The 23,409-nt window shown below is 40.4% G+C and overlaps 1 protein-coding gene across 6 annotated transcripts in view; it reads right to left on the reverse strand.

Annotated features, from left to right (window-relative positions):
• The window catches only part of LOC6613302 (hemicentin-2), an 88,661-nt gene that overhangs the window by 26,803 nt on the left and 38,449 nt on the right, over nucleotides 1-23,409 (reverse strand). For all 6 annotated transcript variants that reach the window (XR_004361216.1, XM_032714151.1, XM_032714145.1 and 3 more), the window contains 2 exons: nucleotides 16,715-16,916; nucleotides 147-407 (listed from right to left, as the gene is read on the reverse strand). Coding sequence is in view for 5 of the 6 variants with exons in the window: in XM_032714151.1 (XP_032570042.1) it covers nucleotides 147-407; nucleotides 16,715-16,916 (463 nt within the window). In the remaining variant the exon portion in view is untranslated. The remainder of the gene's footprint in view (nucleotides 1-146; nucleotides 408-16,714; nucleotides 16,917-23,409) is intronic.

Below are 23,409 nucleotides of genomic sequence, written 5' to 3' on the forward strand. Positions count from 1 at the left end.
CCGTTAAGTGATTTACTTTGCCACATAGCCAAAAGGGAGATGTGGAAAAATGAAAACTAAGGGAAAATAGGACTTTAAAATCATTTCCTTATACGTGATATTAAAACGAAGTTAAATGGGATATTTAAACTTTCAAATTCCCTTACGTTATCATTGGATCTGGTGAGCCACCAATACTGCTGCAGGTCAACTCCAATGGCTTCTCCTCGGTGGCCACTGCCAAGTTGCCGGGAGTGACCATCGGCGGATGTGGAGCCGTCAGCACGGTCAGATTGTAGAACTCCTGATGGACATCCGCGCCCGTTCCCTTCGCCTTGATGCGGCACTCAAAGCGTCCATTATCCCGATTATAGGATGTGTTTTTGATTTGCAAATCGTAAATTCCGCGACTCGGTCGGAAGTCCAGGCTGAAAGCAAAAGGAATCAGAAAGAAAATAAGCAATGAGTTCCGAATAAACCTGAAAGCGATTTATTAACTATGGGTATGGCCGGGGAAAAGTTTTTCCTTATGTAAATTAACTGCGCTTTTTGTTGAATTTCGGCAACAGCACACATTTCTTAAATTTATTTATTTCTATATTTGTTTATCTTATTATAAACCACTGTACGCATATATTTAGGTTTTCTTTCAAATCAAGTTAATGCGCTGCTGGCCATGCAGGGTATTAGAATTTGTGCAATAGGTCAATACAGCAAATTAAAAATCTTTCTTAAAATTATGGATGTTTTTGTTTTTATAATATAATAATTGAGTACTGAATGAATGTCCTTGATTAATGAAAAAATATGAATGTCTTATCATTACTAAATACTTCTCAAAACCATGTCCTATATAAAGTAGAGCATCCTGCAGTCCTTGCTCTCGAGATCCTGGAAAATAAATTTCTCCTCACTTGTTTTCGTTAAGTAGCTTGCCCCTCCGCTGCCCCTACCTACATTTTCCTCCACTCACTTCAGCTTGTTGTTCATTTTCATTTTCGTTTGCCTTCTGTTTTCCATGTTTTCACCGCTCTGCGTGTGTGTGTGTGCATGTCGTTGAGGTTTCCCTCGGTTTTCCCTCGATTTCATTTTGGTGGGGCTTAAAAGCCATGTTCCGAGGCCGGTGCGAAATAAAATGAAAAATGCTCATGGCAAATTAAGCGCCGAACTCATTTTTGTAAATTTATTAGCCCAATTCTTGTGCCGGACTTTCAGATGCCCGCAGGTCCTGTCTTGGGCATTACATTTTTATTAATTTAACATGGCAGGCGTTACCTAGCTGATGGGATAAGAAGGCAAAAAGCCGGATTGACTGGCCAAAACCAAATGGAAAAACTCAATCAAGCGTAATAGCCATGGAGTTGCTGAATACGTCCGCGATATATTTCGTTTTCTGTTCCCTAAATGTTCCCGAAAAATTCCCAAAAATTATGTTAGAAAGCCTTAAATTATATCATTTTTATAAAGTTTTTGTTTTTTAATGTTGAAGCTTAACGCTTTTCATCCTCTTCCTGTGCGAAACGTGTGAAATTTTTCATCTATCGTAATGCATTTTGTCCTGCTAAATAATATATGTATGACAAAAAGCCCATTGCAGAAAATTGCTTTCTAGACGTGGATTTTTTGTTTTAGTTTTAATTTCCTATGAGGAAAACGGGGGCGTGTGCTGGGGCTGAGCCGTGCCAGAAATCGAGCACTCGACATTATTAAAGTGGATCTTATAAACTTCTTCAGGGGCAGCGCAACGGGATGCAAATTTTACTCGTTGCTCAAAAAAAAAACATAAAAAATTTTCAATTTTGATAACTCTTCAAGAGGAACGTGTATATGTGTGCGGTGAAAAAAAATGGGAAACTCGAGAAGAAATGGTTGCATTTTGTAGTTCGGGCTGAGATTTCTTTTCGGGGTTTCCTCCTATTTTTGCCGGAGCTTTTGCCATTGCATTTCCGGCAGCGACTTTTACGAGGCAGCAGGCTGTCTTGAAAGTATCCTTAAAGCGGGTGGAAGCTGCGAGGAAAGTGGATGGCTGTGGAGTGTGTGGGTGTGGAGCTGGGAAAGGAGTAGTCGTCGTCGTCGTGCATGTGAAGCACATAATTGCCTCTGCCAGGAGGCCTCTGATGTCCTTGCAGGCTCGAAAAGAAGGAATTTCTAATGTGTACGTAAGTGCTGTACTTCTGCGCTGCCTCAGCATCCACATCCTTTGTCCCCCTGCCATTGGTTATTATGTCGCAACGTCGCAGGACTTATGCAAAACAGTCGCTGAATTGTTATGCAAATTGTTGCCAATTACATGGCAATGCCTCTGTTCGCCTCAATAAGCACAACAAGAAGGACCACCCACATGCACGTACCACTTCACGGAAAGTATTGAACAATTACACTGACCTACATGTCTTTTGTAATTGGATATGCGACGACGCCTGTCGTGGATTCAAAATCTAAGAAAATACGTATCTAGAACAAATGTCTTTTTCTTACTTTTTCCAAGTAATACATACATTAAAACTTAAAATAAAATTTATCCAAAATCTTGCATAACAGTGTAGATTCTTCTGCAGGACTAAAGACACCAGAAAAGTCGGCTGGCCAGTTTAACTCACAAAGTTTTCCCCACTATCAATCGAACGAAAGGGATGGAGTGCAAGAAAGTGATGAAGCGGAGGAAATAGGGGGGAAAACCTGAGGCACGCCAATTGGCTTGTTAACGGTAACTAAAGCTCACTTTATAGTTGGTCATGGGCGGCGGCAAATCGGGCAGGAGAAGGGGGCGTGGGCTGATTATGTTATTATCGGTTTAGTATCGAAGTCTTATGGCTCGTTTTCTTCGTTACCCGTCTCATGTCTCATGTAATTCAATTTACCAGGACATCCTCCGCCGCCCTGGCTCCATTTTCTCTCCGACAATTTCGCATGCCAAGGAGTCATCTCAGGAAAGTAATAAACTTTTTTCCTCGCTTTCTCTCAATAAGAAAGTTTGCGCACTTGGAAAAAAAATGTAACTCTAGACTAGGAAAATTTTCGATTATAACGAAATTTTTCATTGAGATTACCAAAATTTATAAAATGATATAGACTTAACAGACCAGAGATTACTTAATCATATTAAAGTATGTCGAACAGCAAATATTTTGTTTATATAAAACAAAATGCATTTTAAAAACTATCAGAAACTTTTAAATAAAAAATCATTTTTCCAAATTAGTGCACGTTTTTCTTTGGAGTGCAAAGCGAAAGGGAGCCGATGAGGGCAAAAAATGTAAACGCGCCAAATTTGACGCGTGGCAAGGACGATGGCCCGCCACACCCGCGATCGTCCTTTCACGCCCCCTCAACGATGTGCGTTATGTGCGGATAATTGACTTTTAAAATGTGTGTGCGATATCGCCACAACAGCAACAGAAGCCAAAGTAGGGGGCCAGTGAAGAAGGGTCCTGGCGTATAATTAAACGGCATATTGTCACGCTTCCCTGACACACTGAAGTGTGAGAAAGTGAAGAAAGGATGTGCCAGGATCTCCAGTGAAAGGGACACGGAGAGCGAATAAAAGGCAGGATATTTCTCTGCTTTTGTTTGCTGTTGTTTGGACATAAACTTTGTTGTTTTCCCCACGGAGAGTAAATAATATGGTTGTAAGTAGCTGGAATTGTAGTAAGAAGCATTTTGTTTAAATGTGAACCTAAAGGGACAACATGGAACACAAAATAATCTGAAGATTAATTAACTGCGTTTCAGTGTACGCCTAATCACTTTCTAAGCTCTACTGCAAAGTCAAAGAAAATGCAGAAAAGTAGTAATTAAGGATAATAAGATATTTATGATGAAGTGCTTAAGCTTACTTTTAAACCAATCCATTGGCTTTGCTCCGAGTTTTTTTCAACAACTTTTTTTATTAATATTCGTGTCTGTTTCCTGTACCACTTAAAAATTCTGATAGTCCCTTAAGAGCACTATAACTTTCGTAATTTGTCAACTTTTTAGCAAGTAGCAGTAAAAAGCAGGACGAATAAATGCAAACAGCCCAACAAATCAGCGAACAACAGAATTCACTCCTCCGGCGTAGCGTTCATCAAGTTATTCACACAATCTCCGTCCACTGACGAACCTTATCCCCTCAGTCTCTCCCCCCACCGAATCCTTACAACCCCCTTCTATGCCCCTTTGTCACCCTGTCCATCCAAAACCGGTCCCAACTGGCAGTGCCAGTGACTTATTTATGCAAATGGCCATAACAAATGAGACGCATACACTCGACGCTCCAAGGGGGGCCAAACGTTGGTAGGTGGGAGGGTGGCATGGGCTGATTTTGGGGGACAATGGGTGAGGCGACATTCTAACCGCACAGTGGAAACGATTAATTTGGTTCCCAGCTCAGATCCCAAACTCAAACGCTGTCCAAGCATTCCGAAAGCGAGAGCCCGAGGTCGGTTTGGGAAATTCAGTGGCCTGGGGTGCGGTAATGGAGGGGGGTCTAACTGGTCTGCAATGCATGTCTCAATCGCGCAACATGGCAGCTCATCAGTGGCTGCCAGGGGGGGATTACTGTACAGTGGGACGGCCTCATTATTGAAACATGTTGCTAACATTTGTTATGCAAAGGCAACATTCATGCTAAATGTGACTGGGTGGGTGGTTGCCCGAGGGGGGGAGGGTGCAGAGACGCATCTCTGTATCTATCATGCTTATTGGCCCAATCTCATGTGGACCCAGTCTGTTCTGCATGGGAAAAACTATTATATGGTTGCTCCAAAAGAACTAGAATAATAAAATATATTTATAGTAGCCTGTTTACTGTACTCATCGTACCGCAAAAAAATAAAAACTATTTTAGAGCTCGTTAACTTACATTACTTAGTATCTCAAAGCAGTTACTCGACTTTATAGTGCTCTTTTTTGTGCATTCTGGCTGGGTATTTTTCTATAAATGCTAACCTCTCAATGTTTTTAGTCGCGCCTTTAACGAGACTACGATGTCATGTCCTTAAAACTCCCTTCCCTACTCCTTTTTTCAATCGTATCTGTGCTGACTTTGCTTGATGTCCAGGCAACGGAAGTCGGATTGGTAAAACGACGTAGATGCTACACTTAGAGAAATGTATATTTGGTGGAGTTTGACTTGATCCTTCCTTGGCTAATGTCTAACTGTGCAGAACTTTATAATAAATAAAAATAATAAATATTTTTCTGCGTGTAGAACAGGTGGCTTAGGGTTGCTTCTTTGTGCCTTTTGATTTGAGTTCAATGCAATCTTCCGACATCCCGAAATGGGGAGGGTCTGGGTATTGCCAGTGTGGCACTGCCAGCTAAACTATTTACCTCATGTGATGTTTGTTGTCGCCTTGGCTACACTTGTCCCCGCCCCACCCCCACCCCCCTTCACAACGTGCCACCCCACGTCATTTGATGTCGCTGTTCCCTGTGAATCGCACTTTGTGCATGTGTGTGTTAGCGTTCGCTCTTTAACGTTAACGGTAAATGTGTGCAAATGACAGCGATATGACAGGTCAAGGCAGTCAGGCGGACACACACACGTTCACAAAGAAAGGAGACATTCCAGCGGTACACTGAGCGAAATTTAAGTCATTAAATGAATACTTAATATAATCAGAATTCATTGAAATTTTATGGATTTATACCATATTAGCATGAAGTACAAATAGAAGATTTAATGTAGAATTTCTTTTTACAATGAAAACTTTATTAGAATGTTTTATTTACGGTGCACTCCGAACCGTTTCCGTAGTAGCTGTGATCTGGCAACAGCAGGGCTTCCAGTCACACATATTATCCTTGGCAAAGGTTTTAGTGTCATTGTCACCAGGTGTTGATAAGGGCTACGTGAAAAAGGCTCCCACCGAAGGTCAAATTTATGGCTTATATATCTGTCAGTTCTCAGACAATTTTTTGAAATTAAAGTTGGGTCTTGTTAGGCTTGATAAGGGATCTCAAAGAACCTTTCGTGAACGCATAAAATATTGATAATTTCAAATTTTTCCACCTTACCATTTAAAAGTAAGGATTATGTATATATAATGATTTTGCTATATTTTCAAGGTAGAGATCATTATCGTCTTTAAGGCTTTTATGCCAATAATAGCCGTTAATGGTTGGGAATTTGCACATTTTCCCTCACGCCATCGGAGCAGAAATCGGAATCAAAGTCAATTACACGACAAATGTGTCCTGAATTGTGTGTTGAGAATGTCAAAGAAAAGTGTCTATGGGAAACATTCCCATTGCACTCCGTGGGCATAATCCTGTTGAGTGGCTAAGTGAGATTGCATTTGTTTTGTTCTCCTTTTTCAAGGGACCATCTCTGGTTATTTGTTTGTTTGCATTTGCTTGTGGCTTCGATGTTTATTTATGGCAAAAAGCTGAAAAAACAGAGAAAGACACTCTTAAAAGCCGCAATGACTCTTCATACTGACGGCATTAAGTGCGAACGGTAGAGAGATGGGCAGTGAGGGGGATCGCTATATATATGGCCATATATGTAGCTATGCATCATCGTGTCCAGAACCCAGAACCCAGAACCCAGAATCCAGAATCCCCACAAGCAGCTGCCATCTGCTGTCCAGCTTCGCATATTTCTCCACTGTCACTGATTTCTCAATAGATTTCACAGAGCAATGTGCATAAATCATAACTCGGTTGAGGATGTTCCAAACCCTGCACTCTTGAAAGGGGGCGGAACAGGGGGCGTGGTGTGTTAAGCAAAAGTCAGACCACTGAAATGTGGGTGGGGATTTGTCCGGAGGGGCTGTGGATTTTTTCGGTGGTTCCAAAACTGAAACTGCAGCTGTGCTTGCGGCTTCGTTTGTTTTTTGAGATATGTCCGTATACGCTTTATTCCACTTTTTATGGTCAAAACCCAACGGTAAGAAGTTTTCTATTTTTGTAACAGATTCATTAAAACTAGATTTAATAACAAGACTTAGATTAGTAAAATTAAAAGACTTACTTCAGATCTATAAGGAGTGCTACAACGCCTTATAACAAATTATCTTTAATTATATAAGAAGTGTTTTCACTTGGTGCAACTGCAGTTTTTTATGCTGGTTGTTATAGCCACGTTCTTTCTTCTATTGCTTCGTTTTCATTCGCTTCGTACAAACAGATTTTATTTATCTGGCATCCGGAAAAATGCAATAACAACACCAGCAGCGATGGCAGTAAAAATTACTGCTGCGTTGTCGCCTTGCTCGAAATGGGTGTGAAAAATAAATGTTAATATGACAGAGGTTTTTGGTCAGCAATGCGGATTTGCCCTTATTGAAAGGGAACCAGTACCAGTCTTATGTTAACTTCGAATCTAGGCGAAAATTGCAGAGCAGAATTTATGAGTCTTTCGGGCTGCTTTTTCCGTCTATCTGCTGCTTTCTCCATTTCTCTTCAGCCTTGAACTCGGTTAATATATTTCTTATTTACGACCCTCGAGGCTATAAAGAACATGCTGCTCAAACACATCTTGTGTGCGTATCCTGCGACACTTTGCGTTGCTTTGCATAATTTGTGTGTTGCTACATGTTCAAAGGATTCTATTAGTGTTGCAAGTGACTTAGAAATCCTACAATTTAAATTATTTTAGCAGAAATTAGAGAGAAGCTTTATAATGACGGTTAACTAGTTTTTAGGAATAAAGAAAATATTTTTTTATTTATGGTACTAAAGATATAGCTTATAAAATATCAATTGCAAGTAGTGCTGTTCCTTCTTTAAATTTTAAGTCTAACCGATCCCAAACGTATCACGATCTCATTTATGTTCTCTTGTTTATGCGCTTTCCCATTTTTCCTATTTTTGCCCCTCCCTTTTATTTTCCTTGGTCGCATTTTATTTTGCATATTTCGCTTTTTGCAGTAGCAATTTTTGGCTTTTGTCTGTCTGACAGTCCGATGTTTTGTTGCCCGCTTTATATGCATAAATATGATGTTGATTTTTATGATTTCTATAATGTTTCATTATGCTGCGTTTTACGACACAAGCGGGAGTGTGTGCCCCCTTTTTTCGTGGTTTTAGGGGGGGTGGGTTACACACCAGCGTACACACACACACACACACACATATGTATATGGTACATATAGGCGGGGCTATATTCCCGAATACGAGTATATCTCGGTTCGTTTCTGCCTTAATTTATGGGCCTTTTGTTTACCGTTGTGTGTATATTGTTTGAACAATTCGCCTATCTGGTCTCCCGGTTCTGCTATTTTGCTCCACAGTGTAATACACTCGCCACCGCTCGCCCCGCATTTCACATTTTATGTGCGCTCAAAAGCCAATTTCGTAGAGATTTGGCCGGGTCCAAAAACTTGCGGACCCATTATAAGCGCATAATCTTTTCCTAACACACATATTCGCCCGCACAACAGGCCAAAAATGAAATGGCTAAGCTTCCCCAAGTCAACTTCTCCCTTCCTTTCCCTGTTGTTAGATAATTTTTGACTTTGGCAGACCAGAAAAATACTGGGCCACTCACACACACTCTCTCTCTTCAGTTGGCCATTGAAACCCCCAATTTTCCCCAGTTTGTTCTGCAAATTTTAAAGCTCACTTCTAGGCGCAGTCTTAAATGACAGTTGAAGAAGTTCGCAGGCTAATGGCAAACATTCAGGATAACTCAGAGAAAAATATTCGAAATATGCCAGGAAATCAACAAAGTCTGTATTTTATTAGACAGAACTCGGCTTGAATTCGTTGGAAATTTAGGAAACCAAATACATCAGATACGAATTTAAAAATGAAAAATTACGTATACGTATTTCGTTTATATTTATGAATATTTATTTGTAACAGTATTCTCTTTAAATTGAAATAGAGTTGACACGATATCAAAAAATGTATTTTATTAAAAACAAGAGAAATCATTATTCAATCATTATTAAAAAGTTGAAGAGCCAACTACATCATTAATATTTTTCCGTGTAAAAGCGCACCCTCTGTCTAATTTCTTTAGACCGATTTTTTGTTCGCCTTCTGCTTTTTATGAGCAACGCCTTACAAATGAGTTTTAGCCAACTGACAAGGCCAACTGGGAGGCGGTTTTGCCTCTTTTTTTTGCTTTTTCGTGGGGGCGTGGCAAGTTGGAGAGCAGAGACCCCACGCCGGTCGTTCGGTTCTATTGCCTGCTTTATGACAGTTTCATAGACTTTTTATGTTTATGCCAGAGCGTTTAGTGAGCGCAGCTGTTGCGTCCGCCCGGCAAGGCCAACTGCCACTTTGAGTTGTGCCACCCATTTAACGCCTACTTTCCCCTCCCCCGCACCCTGCAACTTTATCGTTTCGAAGGGCGTACAGTGAAGGGTGAATTTGAAGAAACTTAAAGTAAATTGGCAACTGAGATCTCTTGTTTCTTAATGAAATATAAATCAGATTAATGTTGTTTAATTCATTTTAGTTTAAGGGCGCTTTCTATATTTGATAACATTTGATAAATCAGTGCGCCGAGTGACCACTGTACCTGTGAGGCGGTGCTATATTTATATTTGCGTTTCTTATCTCCACGTAATTAAGGCAATGGCCACAGGACCCAACTGCGTGTGGAATCCTCGGAGGCCGTTCGTTCTAATCATCATCACCATAGTCATCATCGACAAGCGCTGTCATCCAGGGGGTGGGTCCTTAACCCTTGGCAGCCAGCCTTAACCCCCGTTACCAGTTTTTGGGGCCCGTCACGAAACTATGTATTTTTCCTTGCCTCGCGGGAGCAATAACGTCTGGAATGAGGGTTACTGGGCAACAGCTGCTGGTGCTGCTGGGAAAGTCCCCCATGAATTCACCGCCCTTTGTTTTATTTTCAGACAGCTCTTGGTGGGGAAAACTTCTTGGATACACCTGCTCATCTCGGAATCCTGATTGGTAACAGGTTACGGGATAGCAGTTAACAGATTTCTCCTGTTGATTTTTGAACGTTGAATTTTTAATTACCGCGCCACGCGAAAAGATCAAGTACTCGCATCGAAAATTATGCTACGACTTAAGATGTCTGCGAAAAGTTGAGCGCCTTCTTACACTTCCATTAAAGTTTGATTTTTATGCGCCAGCGGAGAAGAGCTCAAATTGGTATAATCGCAAAAGAAAGCTGCATTTATTATTGATAGTCGTTTGCCAAGTGGAAGTTTTAACTGATTTGATTTTGGGTTTTCTGTGGTGTTCGTCTTAATTGAATCTTGCCAAGTAACTGTGAGTAAATACGTGCATCTTTAATTTTCCCGAAGAGCAGCGTGAAACATGCCCCGCCGGATACATATATATTTTTTTAAGCTCCGTAATTTGTTACTTGCAGCCCTTTGATAGCACGAAATCCGTGCCGAGCTTCAGAGCCTTAGATTTTAATGAGCAGCCGGACTGCAGCTCTATATAGATGTTAGTACCCGATATTCGCACTTAATGAGCTTCACCCCTCATAAAGTTCGGCCATAAACTATACGCTGGGTGGACTTAAAGTTGCCGTGGATGGGGCATTAAAGCGCCGGAACGGATCACCGCCTTGGGTCAGGCCCATTAAATTGTAGGGTAGCGGGGAGAGGACAGGATCCTTAAGCCAATTTTCGATAAGCTTTTCAAAGACCCTCTTCATTGTCTGTCAATGCTCGAGCATGGGTGAAAAATATTTCTACATTAAAGGTGACGGCGACAGACGTTGCCACAGACTCCTCATCGGGAACCTGAATCCTGGCGCAGGTCCTTGGTCCTGCGAGCCGAGTTCTGGTTCCTGGTTCCTGGTTGCCGGTGCCTGTGACAGCGCCAGCAGGAAACAAACAAACAACGCAGCAATGCAAACACCGGGCAGATGGGATACCGGGATCCAGGGGTTTTTTGGGCGTTGGGGGGTAGAATTCCACGACAGTGCGTGTGTTTATTTTGTCGTAAATTGATTTTAACGGCGAATGACAAAGAGCAGTAGCGAAAGCATCAAAAGCAGCAGAGTGACGGCACGAACGCCATTTTGCGGCGTTTAAAAATGTATTTAAAAATTGTGAGATTGCACTTGATGAGCTGCTAAAAGCTGAGGTACTAGGTTGTTACATTGTTGAGTCCTTAGATTAAAAATTAAATTAACTTTTAAACTGCACAGCACAAAAAAATTACAAAAGAGCAAGAAACCCTTCTTCACATCTAAAAATATTTATATTTTTATTTTGCTTAAAGATATTTTTCCTGAATTTTAAAATTTAAGTCACAACACCTTGCTGTGGAGTCGCACGTTCACTTTCTGATTAGAAAAATTATTACATCAAATTTATGTTAGTTGACAAAGTTTATGGGTTTATGCAGCGGCTGCCGAGGAAGCAAAGCGAGGTGTTCGGGAAGATGGAGACAAGACATGGCAAGGATGTTAATGGCTTCCCTTCTGGGTTGTCGCTCACCATCTAAACTGTATTATGGCAGCCACAAAACAACCTTAATAAATGTCGACACAAAAGTGGGTGGCTGGAACTGCTGGGGGAAGGTGTATTCGTCTACCTGGCAACATGTAAAGCAGGTGTTTCCAAATCACTTACGTCGAAACATCGCCGAAACAACAGCGCCGCAGACAGGGCCATCCAAAGGATGCTCGCTACTGGTTCTGATTCAGATTCTGATTCTGCCTCCGGCGACATTGTCGACGACTTGGCAACAATAACAGCGAGCAAATAATAAACAACAAATTTAGCAACATCAACTTTACCCACTGTCTTTTCCCACGCCATCACCCAGTGCAATACGCGGCGTATGCGTAATGTGACGCACAAGGCGTTTTACTACGTATTCTGTCACACTATTTGGCAATTGTAGGTAAATATTTACAATATTAATTGCTCTGACTTAAGGTCTATTTAAATGTTTGTTCGATAAATCGGAATTTAAATAGGAAACTAACAATGCTTTCTCTAACTCAACAAATTTTAAGTTTTCTGCATATACTTGAGAGTTAGCAATGTAGCAAATTCCACAATTTAATTAAATAAGTGGCACTTGTGAGTCTTTAAACTCGATCCAGCCAAGTGTGAGCTAGCGAATGACAACAATGCTGGCAATAAAAAAAGGCCTTTTAACTGAATTATTCATAAAGTTTGGCGACTCAGACGGAAGCGAAGAGCGGGCCAACTGCTTCCTGTGTGTCATGGCCACGGCTCCTGCGTTTCTGCGCCCAGCGCCTCATCCCCCATCCCTTCACCCTACATTTCTGCGGTTATTGCGGCGAAGAATGGCGGCCGGAAGTACACGTTGACAAGTCGCACTTCGTACGGCGGACAACTTCCGGCGGCGGCTCTCTCGCCCCGGTTTCCCTTTTTGGTTTTCGGTTTGCCCCATAGCTTTATGAACTTCACATGGCCGGCGGGCGGTCGGTCACCTTCTGTTCCGCCGTCCAGACTACCCTTCACATTTTCCCCCCGTTTTCCATGGTTTTTCTCTGGCCTTGTCCTGCCCGGCCATTCCTTTCCTTTTCCAGGTTTCCCAGAACTTCTCACTTTTGGCCGGGCGTCCACAGCATGTGCGTATTTGCATGGGGCGGCGGCGAGTTTAAGACCGTTTGCTGTGAGTCTTGTTTATGCTGCGAAAGTGTGTGCGTACACTGGTAAAAATTTCAAGCAAGAAGTGCTAATATTTCTATGAACGAAGGCACCTATGCACAGTAAGTGTTGGTTATGGATTCTCCTATTAACCTAACTTACCTACAAACAATTTTTTAGAATTAAACATAGAGTTTCTCTGCGTGTACGAGTGTGTGTGTTATGTATATGTCTGCCGGCTTAAGCTAACTTTAAATTACGCTTAGCGACTGAAATTAATTTACGCAACGCCACGAGCACCGAAACAACAAAACATTGCTGGCAAATGTGCAAATGTGTCGGGTGAACGGGGGGCCAAAACCGCTTCTGGATCAACGGGGGCATGGCAAAATGGAGCGGACTAAGCTCCTTTTGGGGTTTGCGCATTCCATAGGGCAAATCTGCGAAATCTGTGTCCTAGGTCGTAAAGTCATTTAATGCGCCGCGCAAAGTGGAAATCATTAAATGGCCTCGTTGAAAGGGGGCTTTTGATATATCGAAATCAAGTTGGTCGAAGTTTGGTCAGTTTTTGGACAGCTCTTGACGGCTGCGAACCGCATTTGGGTCGCAGATTAATTGGCGATTGTTTCTGAATTGATATGTTGGCGTTTCGAAAGAGATTGCCATCATCCTATATTTATTTTGACAAGGAAATAGAATAAGAACGTAAAATATTCCTGTTCCAAGAACTTCAACTGCTGTATATTCATATGAATTAACACTTTCTTCCTTATGCCAGACTAAATTCTCATCAATAATATATTGACAAATGAGGCTGTTAGTCTTGCAGTGAAACATATAAACGTATATTGAAAAGTCAAGTCAGCCTCTTCTTAGCCAACTAACCGCTTGACCAGCTAATTTCCAATAAGTTTGGCGAATCAATCAAATTTAACAATTGCCCTGCTCCATCAGAGAGACTCGGTGATGGATTGTTTGAATCGGAATTGGGTTTGGGCTTGGGATTGGTTCGTTTTCCGACGCTTTGACCATCGTCCGATACATCGCTCTTATCTTTTGCGGTTCCCCCCACCGAAAATTGTCATTTTGATGACCTTAACAACCTCGGATGTTACCCAAACCCGCATTTTATTTGCCCAGCTGCCTGTTTGTTGAATGATATTGGAATTTTGCGTGATGGCCGCCCCTTGTTGTTCAAGTGCCGCAAACATTTCGCTGGTGGAGCGTGCAAAACAATCAAAAAATTTGCTTTTCACTGAGCAGATAGCAAAATACACAGCACAGAACAAAATACAAAATACGGAATAAAAATAAAAAAATAAAAGCGGTGAGCATGAAGAATGAAAAAAGAATGGAATCATCCGGAACATCAGTAGGAGGCATTTTTCAATTGTGCTAAAAGAAATTTAATATGAAACTCATGCTGTCTATCGATTTTTAATTTTGATTTGCCACAGCGCCATGAGTCTTTGTTGTGGTCCCTGTGCCGTTGCAAAAATTTTGATACTCCCACGGGTTAAAAGGAATCGAGAGTCTGAAATGGCTTAAAATGTTTTTGGTATTGTGGTATTGATTTAAAAAGCTTATAGGCTTTTGCCCCTTGCACTCAATAGTTATATTATATTTTCGAGCTACGCAGAAGTAAATTTACTTGGCTAATGAAAGCAAGGGGTATATAAAGACCAGCATGAATTTAAATACATAATTATTAGTAAAAACAATTGAAGAAATTATATAACATATCTGGAAATATTTCATACATTCGGATATTCCCAGCCAACTTGTGCCATCATTTGTTTGTATATGTTTATCTTGTATTTATTAATGTGGGCTGCGACTCAGCTGACACATTTCGCATTTTGGGTGATGGATATGGGGCAATAATTTCTGCTATTTATGCAAACGTAGCTTGTTGTTATCAATGGATGGTCCTAGGCTTCCCAGTTTTCCCGGGATGTTTGCCTTTTTATGCGGGTCAACGTTTAACCTTTACCTTGGCAGCAGACATACATCAAAATGCGCAGATCAAATGCTGACTTTTGGGCTCTGGAAACGGCAACACGTGTGTTGATTCCAGCCCATTGCGACATATATCGGAGATATGGAAATATATATATTTCTATATATATATGTATGGGTGTGTTGGAGCTCTCTCCACTTATGCAAATTGAAATGCAAATAAGCCATGCCGACTGTATACGCGTTTTATGTTCAAATCTCCCGAAAGTCGACAGCCTTTTGTGTTTCGTATTTCGTATTTGGTATTTTGTTATGGCACGCTTTATTGAATTCATTTAAAAAACAATTTATCTTTTTGGCTGCCACTGCTGCTGTTGTGTTCGGAAAGGCATTTTTTCTTCTTTTATTTTTGAGAGAAGGGAAAACCTTGGAAAAAATCGGCCAGAGTTGCAGCGCTTTTTGTCTAACATCCCAATTAGCCTTTTGTTTCGATGTCAATGAAAAACAGGCAAACCTTCCTTTTCACTACTTTTTACCCATTCATCTCCAGTGCAAGTTGTGGGCATAAAAAATTGTAAGGATTTCTGCTCCTGCCGGTCACGCCTTTTAAGGATCACAATTGCCTTTTGTGCACCGCCTCCTGTCAATGACTAAATGTATGGCTGTACAAAAAAAAAACAGCAGGGAAGAAAGAAATCTGATGGCCTTTTAACAACTAGAACTTGAGTTGAAAACCCGAGAATTTTCCTTTGCTTTTGAGTGAGGATATAGTATAATGGGCAGTTTGGAGGGATTTCCCTTAAATCGACGGCACTTTACTGAAGAATACTACTTTAAAACTTGCAAAATATTGTGGATTTTTGTATAGAATGTTTTACTAACAATTTTTTTAATAATTCATGCCTTATGGGACTGCAGATTTCCATTCTTTGATTTCTCTGAAAGATACACCCACTTTTCAAATTTACCCCCACCTTAATTTAAGATATTTGTCTGCTACATCCTGTTTTGCGCCATTAGTCGAATTCCCAGGGCCACATAAATCAAGCAAATGGTTTAACGGGCGATTAGCAAAATTGTGTTATAATAATTCTTATTTCATTTGCGGCTCTTCTGTTCTGTTCTGTTTCATTTTGCTGCTTACACGTTTTTGGCATTTGCATGTTTCGTGGCTGCTGCTACTTAGCGGAAACATGCAGTACATGTATCTGCTGGATCATTTATTTATTATGCTTGTCGTCTGGTGGTCTCCGCCCCTCGGTCCCGCCTACTTCCACGCCCCCCGCCTCTGGCCCGCCCCGCTGCTCTTAACCTTGTGATGGGCTCTTTGTCTGGCATGTATTTTGAATGGCCTGTTGAAATTTTCCAAACGATTTGCAGCATACGCCGCATTGAATGTTCTTTTCCCACTCCCTTCATCTTTTATTATTATTTTTGTTGTGTTTTTGCCTCTGTTTTGTTGTTGTTTATTCACGCCCAAAATGCTATGGAAAATGATTATTATGATTAATAAATAAATATGCCTGCAGGTCTCTGAAAAGTATTCAACTTATTTTATTTGACCGGTTCGAAAAGTTTCTGCTTTTCAGATTTGTATTTATATATTATAGATTGCGTTATACGCAATGTGTTACCAGTACCCAACTTATTTTATGAGTATTTTTTTTCAAAACACAATATAATATTTATTTATTTAGCATTTGTGTTATTTTGAAAATAAAACAGAATTGTTCACAGTCCTTCAGTAAACGTTTAATGATTTTCCATGTTGCCCATTAGCAAAGTTACCAACTTTCGTAATCAGCTTTCATCTTCTGACTCCGATATCCTGCCATCGTATAGCAACAATTTTCACCAACCAGCCTAGATCATGGGTCAACAGATGCGCCAGATGGCTTAAAGGCACGAAAAGGATACACGAAGGGGGCCAAAAGGGAAGCCATCAACTTGTTGGCAATGAATTATCGCCAGCCAGATGAACATTTAATGATGTACAATGGCATCGATGACGTTGTCGCTGGCAATTTTAATAAATTTAACAGTCGAAGGCCCGAGACTTGGGTGGCGCATCCTTCATCTTTTATCGCGAGGGAAAACAATCCTGCCCTGAACGGCAATTAAATAAATGTCCTTAGCCCTCGATGTCCCCGGCTGCCTCATTGACAGCCATCAGCCATCGGGCATCAGGCATCAGGCAGCAGCAATCAGCCATCAGCCATCAGCGCGGAATTTATGAGACCAGGCCTGTGTCCGTGATTTATCGGCCCATTGCACAAACTTACCGATAATTCGAGTTGAGCTGCACATCGCCAATGGCCACGTTCTCGAACAATGTGGGGCAGCAGGTCCATCGCGCCCAGTAGAAGGTGAAGTCGGTCGAGTCGTAATGCTCGGTGAAGCGGCACTTGAGCACCAGATCGACGCCCTCACGCGTGTCCAACGAGTCGTCCCCGGAGATCAGGCCAATCGAGAGCCAAAGTTGCCCTGCAACGACACAGAATGACACACAAGCTTGAATACACCACGCAAAATAGCTAAATAAATATTCAAAAGTGTGCAAACATATATGCTAAGACCTTAAGTCGAATGATTTAATGGTACTTTTATAATGTTCAAATATGCTTGGTTATTAAGTATAAAATGGCACATCTGAATATTTAAAAACTTCAAATCCTAAATGTTTTCGAAACATTAAGAATATTTTTGACACTGGTTTCTCCCAGTCTAGACATACAGCATTTATTTCTGTATAACTGGCAGCAGCAATTCAATTACCTTGTGCAAATTTCAGCCTGCGTACATTTAATTAAGAGCGAACCCGTCGAAATCCAACACAAATTCATATAACAACATTGATATATCCTTGCTGCTAAACTGATTTGATTTATTTTGTTTCACTATTATTAACGCAGCAGAGCAAAAACGAAAATCAATACCATCAGAGAGCAGAAGCATTGGTATATGCACCAAAAATAAAACAATCAACAATGCCAGAAAAAAATAAAAACAAAAAATAGAATGGTATTGTAGGAGCTCGTAGAAATTGTAAATCTATACCACAAAAATGAATAATTCACATGCCACGCCAACCATAACACAATGGCCAGGCGGTGGAAGAACTGCATCCAAATTGGTTTGTGTTCCCGAAAAGAATTTCCACACAAATTGGGGGATTATTTACCCATAAAGTCCACTTAGGAATTCTATTTTATTCATTTGATAGCAGAAAAAGTTATTTTTAACTTTAACTTCATCAATCGGAAATTAAATTATTTTAATAGTGCAAATATTGCATATTTTAATCTTATATTTCATTCATAAAAATGTGCCATTAATGTACAAATATTTAATTCGAATCCATGGCATATTATTCGAAAAATTTGTATCTCTGGCTGAAAGTACATAAGGAAACTTTCAGAGAACCAAATGAACCGGAAATAATCGAGATAAAATTTATTGCAGGCATCTACTACCCAAAAAATAATTTATATTGCATACGAAGACTTTTTGTAGGCGTTCAATAAAATTTCAACATGAGAATTTCCGAATTTCATAAGCTTGAAAGTATTTTCACATAATTGATGGTGCAAAATTTCCAAAATAAGTTTTCTGAAAACAATTCCAATCAAATTTCACCGGCTGCAATTTATTGTTCGTTTCTTTATTTTTTTACACATTTTTTGTACGCGGGAACTGAAACTCTAGAGCTTTTACTTGTGGTCGCTTTACAGTTTTAGCAGCACCGGTCAAATAAAACTAAGCACGCAGTTTAGTTTGGGCAGTTTTCCCTCTTTTTTTCGAGTGTGTATTCAGCTAAATGGAGCAAATGGTCGAGTGGACGCCATTGGGTCGAGTGCTGGTCGGAAAATGGGGTTGGGAAAAATGCTGGGTTTGTGGGGCGGTTGTTTGCACATGCAGCGCTTAGTTTTAATTTGTCTGCCTGAATTTTAGTTTTTTGTGTGCTCCTGCTTTTTATATTCTCCGCTTTCCTTGTTTTTCCACTCCGCTCAATTTTCATGTATTTTGTTGAAGCAAATCTGTTTTTTGTGCATCTGCCCATCCATACATGTAACTCTGTGGAAAATGTTCTCCCATTTCACCCCACATTGTTGCACTGGGCTTCTACTATAAAGCTATATATTTAAGCGAAGCAACAGCTTTATTGTGTTCAGATTTTTGGTGTATAAAACGCATAGTACAAAATGCAAACAACTCAATGCACTGCGGCTGCATTTTCGATTGCCCCGAACGCTCAAATGTATGCTACGTTTTTTTTTCGCAAGCTGCTGCTTCGCTTTCCTCCTCTTTTCTTTTTTAGCTGCATTATGTGGAAACTTTTGCTCCCTTCCTGCTATTGTAATTAACAGTTGGCAACACAAAAAGTTTGGAATATTCAGGAAAACAGGGATGTCGGCATTTGTTTGCTTTAAGTTGGTATTTTTCACAAAATTCCTATCTGATATGTGATGGGGTATATTTAACTCGTGTTATTTATGACGCAGATTATGTAATTGAGTTGCATATTCCCTTGCATTAATGGTTCAACTTAAGCTTTTCTCACTTTGTGGTTATGAAAACAGGGCATCTACCCACTAAAAAATGTGAGTACAGTGATTTTCATCAATTTTGCCTTGGGGACATGTTCATCCAGTGGTCAACGGAAATGCAGCATTTATAGTATATCAATTTTCTAATCAGTGTTAGTTGCAAGCGATATCAAATTAAACTGAGTGAAAAAAAGTGTTGGATCAACGCAGGTAATTTGAAAGCTCAGCTAAATAAACAAAATATCGAGAAGTGGACTGAAAAGCTGACTGGGTATCGTGTTTAACATTTGTTTTGGCTACCGATTTACATATTTCCCAGCAAATAATTATGAATGAACGCAGAGCTTGTCCCTCGAGGGCCTTCAATTAGCATGACCACGCCCACTCCGCCCCCTTGAGCATACAAAAGCACGAAATGCATATGCATATAGATTTCATTTACTGCATATAAGTTGATTTCGGATCTGGAAACGGGGGAAGTGGTTAAATTACCATGAGTGAGTCGAAAGAAAAATACAATTTTTTTTGGCCAGAGCTCGAGGAAAAACTCTATAAAATGTGTTGAAGTTTTTTCAAGCTTTTCCTTCAGTTGGCTTTTTTTTTTTCATTAAGGCTGGAATATATTTTGCAATTATTTAAACAAGCTTTTGCAATCTGATGGATTTTAAAATGTAAATTAACTTTGTTTGCATACGAAAGTTTTCACTCGAAGCGGGAAAACTTATTCCGGCCCATATGTGTGTGTGTGTATTTTGTAATAATTAGCCATCATTAGAGTTTCGGTAAAGTTTTCCATCGTCTCACTTTTCCTACTCGCTTTATGAATTTTTCAATTGTTCGCTGGAGAACTGAGGACCGAAAACTTTATCTCCATTCAGTTCAGATGGGTTCAGCCCGACTCAAAATGCTTAAACATTCATAAATGCAAGTGCACTTGGAAAAAAAATGCATTTTAAATGATTTTCTTATGCTTGATTAATTACTTAGTAGATTAAGTACATTTCTGTTCAGGTTTAATTTAATTTTGTTAAATGCATCAGGGAATTTAACTCAATTTGCATGATTATTTTTTGTTTTGAAAAGTGCAGTTTTTGCGGCAAAATAAAGGCCGAGTTCGTTTTGGCCAAAAAGATGCCAGAGCAGAAGTCAAGTCTGGCCAAATGCAACCCAAACAAACGCAAAGCAAACAACAAAAACTTTTCACATACTCGTAAAAAAATGAAACTTTTTCACTTTACACTATAGTTTTTTTGTTTAGTTTTTTAGTTTTTGTGGCTGTGGTTTTCCCTCCGTTTTGCTTACGTCGAGTTGGACTTTGTTTGGGTTCGACGACGCATCATCTTTATAAACACAAATGGCATCAGAGGGCCAAAGAAGTGTTTATTGGAAACGAAGCTGAAATGCTCTAAAGTTGGCAATTAGTTAATATATAGTATATTCCTTAAGATCAGTTTTTATTTCCTATCACATAACTAAGTATTTTGTTTCATATCGCGGAATGAGGCTGGTTCTATGGTTCTATTTAATGTACTTATGGCTTTCAGTGGATGGCATAATCAACCGAATTGTTGCACTTTGGCTACAACTTCCCCAGCAGCAATTTGAGTATCCTGCACATACCCTTCCCTCAACATTTCCCCCCGCGTCCCCTTTTTTGAGCCATGAAACATCTAACACTTGTACATCATTTTCTGGCGGTGTCTGCTTGACTTGTTTGTAATTATTTATTTCGCACAAAGTGAGGCAGACTGTTGTGCGTAGACAAGAATTATGGCATTTCGGGCACTGTGTGTGATGTCTGGAGTTTTTAAAACAGATTTCATGCTACAACGCCGACAAAATGAAAAGCGTTGGGATGAGTTGAAGCAACGTTTTTCCCCAGCAAAATGCAACTAATGTGGGAGCGTGTGTTACACTTAAAACAAGCTGTTTTCTTCTTGTTGCTGTTGTTGCTGTTGAGACAACGCTAGGATTTTCCTATCCCCAACCCTCTCTTCAATTTTCCCTGACCAGTTGTTGCTTTTCTTTCAGCTTAATGTGAATTCCTGCTCTTAACATCAGCCATTGTTGTTTTTCTTATGTGTTTTGTGAGTCTGTGTGTGTGTGTGTGGCATATAAATATAATATGTAGTCTCGCCTCCTGCTATTGTTGTTGTAAAATATATTACTTTTTAACCTAGGAGTTGCTGAACAGCCCCATATCCCCCACCCTGCCCCTTATTCTTACTCATAACAATTACAACAATAGCAATTGCTGGCTGAAAATCAACTGCACGTATATGTGAGATATTCCTGGGTCAGTGGCGTAGCTTTGGACTTGAAGGGGAATTAACTTTGGCCTAACTTATTTGGAAACTGGGCAGCTTTGGACTTACAATTGCAAGGCCAAGACACTTAAAAGGTTTCCTTAGACTTAAGGTGCACTTTTCTAATGCATTTGGGAAAAATCAAGTCTTAAACTTACTAAAAAAACAATTACTCTAGTAACATAGTAAGCTGTGGTTTCTATCTATAAAATTAAAACATAAATGATTTTCCAATATATTTCCTTTTTAATATTTCCAAATAGTCGTTGCTTTCTTGGACGAACGCAACTGATACTGTTTGAGGTGCCTTTAGAATTGATATAGACGTACTTTGGTTTATCCCCCCTTGCAAAGCAACTTGCTTCCTCCAACTCTGGCCATAAACTCAAGTTTATGGCTCTGTGTTCCGTGTAATGTGTTGCTGACATGCGCTAAGTGGTTGCGGTTGCTTTTGCTACTGTGCTCTAATGCCATAAGTCTTAGTGGTGCTCTCAAAGCAACTGGGAGGATCCTTTGTCGGCTGGGATAAGAACTCGCATAAGGGATATGCCATCCCATATCCACAGTGTTTGCCTTTGCTGCACCACATGTGGCAGTTCATACGCTTAACAAGACATTGCAGCTGCAAGTGCAACACGAACTGCCTGCAAAGCGCATACACTTGAAAAAATGGGTTAGTAAGCTACATTATCTTAGCTTTTGCAAGGTAAAATCACTTAGAACTTGAGTGCAATGAAAACTAACTATATTAAGATTGAATAATAATAGATATTTATTTCAAATTCTTGTTTTCCTCAGTGCTCTCGCAACAGGGCGGCATTCTTTTGTGACAAATATTTGCCGCACATAATGCATAACAAGCGATTGCAATCCGTTCGTTCGATGAACAATCGTCAGTCAATCGGAAGGCAAACAAGCAACTGAAGATTCGTAATGAATTCTTTTACCCTTTCGCCCTCGTTTGCGAGCCATTTGATGGCCACAGCCGGTGAGACAACTCATTAAGAAGTCGGCATGTGAAACGTTTGCAAATTAACTGCAAACGTTGCGTATGCGTAATGTAGCCAGTGCCAAGTATTTGCTTAGCCGTTGCCGAGTCTGGGGGAAATTGTTGGAAACTGGAACTACTCGGGAGTGGGAAAAGCGGGAAATCTGGCTGATGACTAAGCGATGGACGACGTTGAGTGGAAAACCGGAAATGGGCGGTGGAAGAGTGGAGGCTGAGTAGAGGCAATTACATCAACCGCCGGGGATCTGGAATTATAAAACCAGCGATGATTTTAGCGGGATTATGTGCAGGGACTACGGTCGGAGGATCTATACTGCAAATCCTCAGGGCTACTTATGCATATATAGGTAGGTTTCGAAAGCTTCCCAAAATTCTTTGTTGTTAAAAAAATGAATTTAGTTGCTGTATACAAACAAAAATTCGTTATTATATATTAAATGTCGATTATATAGTAATGTACGCCGAAATAGTATTCACTGTGCCACTTGAATATTTTTGCGCAGCTAATGTGCCCGAAATGGAAATATGGTTTCCTCATCTTCATGGCTTATGGCTGGTGGGCATGGGAAAAGTTTTACGCTGCGTATGCGTAACATCTGGCTAAATCGCTGCCAGTTGGGATTGCAGCGGATTTGGTTGGAAAATGGGGACGGGGCGGAAAAAGGGTAGCCTGGAAAACGGCAAGCTGAGAGGTGAAGCGGGGCAGGGAAGGAAAGATGTAAGGACTTGTGTGCCACTCAGAATACCCAATTTCACTTTAATTAAAACATTTGCAGCTAGTAATGTTGGCAAAAGTTGCCTATCCACTTAAAATGAGACGCATGGGGAGTGGGTAAAAAGCCGCGGCAGCCAGGGCACGTATATTACATAATATGCCATTAATAAAAGTGTTTAAAGTTCACTTAAGTGCCGCACGGAGCTTTAGACAAACGGAAACCGTATCAACAACAGTTAAAGCCAACCGAGCAAACTAAAACCCACACATATGGTATACATTATATACATATAAAGAGCAGGAGGGGTCTTTGCGATGACATATCCCCATACCAATACTAAAACACTCGGATCCCATGACTGACTGTCAAGCAGTCGGGTCCCCGTTTTATATGCGACCA

Source organism: Drosophila sechellia, chromosome 2L, assembly GCF_004382195.2.
Source record: "Drosophila sechellia strain sech25 chromosome 2L, ASM438219v1, whole genome shotgun sequence".
NCBI classification, from domain to species: Eukaryota; Metazoa; Arthropoda; class Insecta; order Diptera; family Drosophilidae; genus Drosophila; species Drosophila sechellia.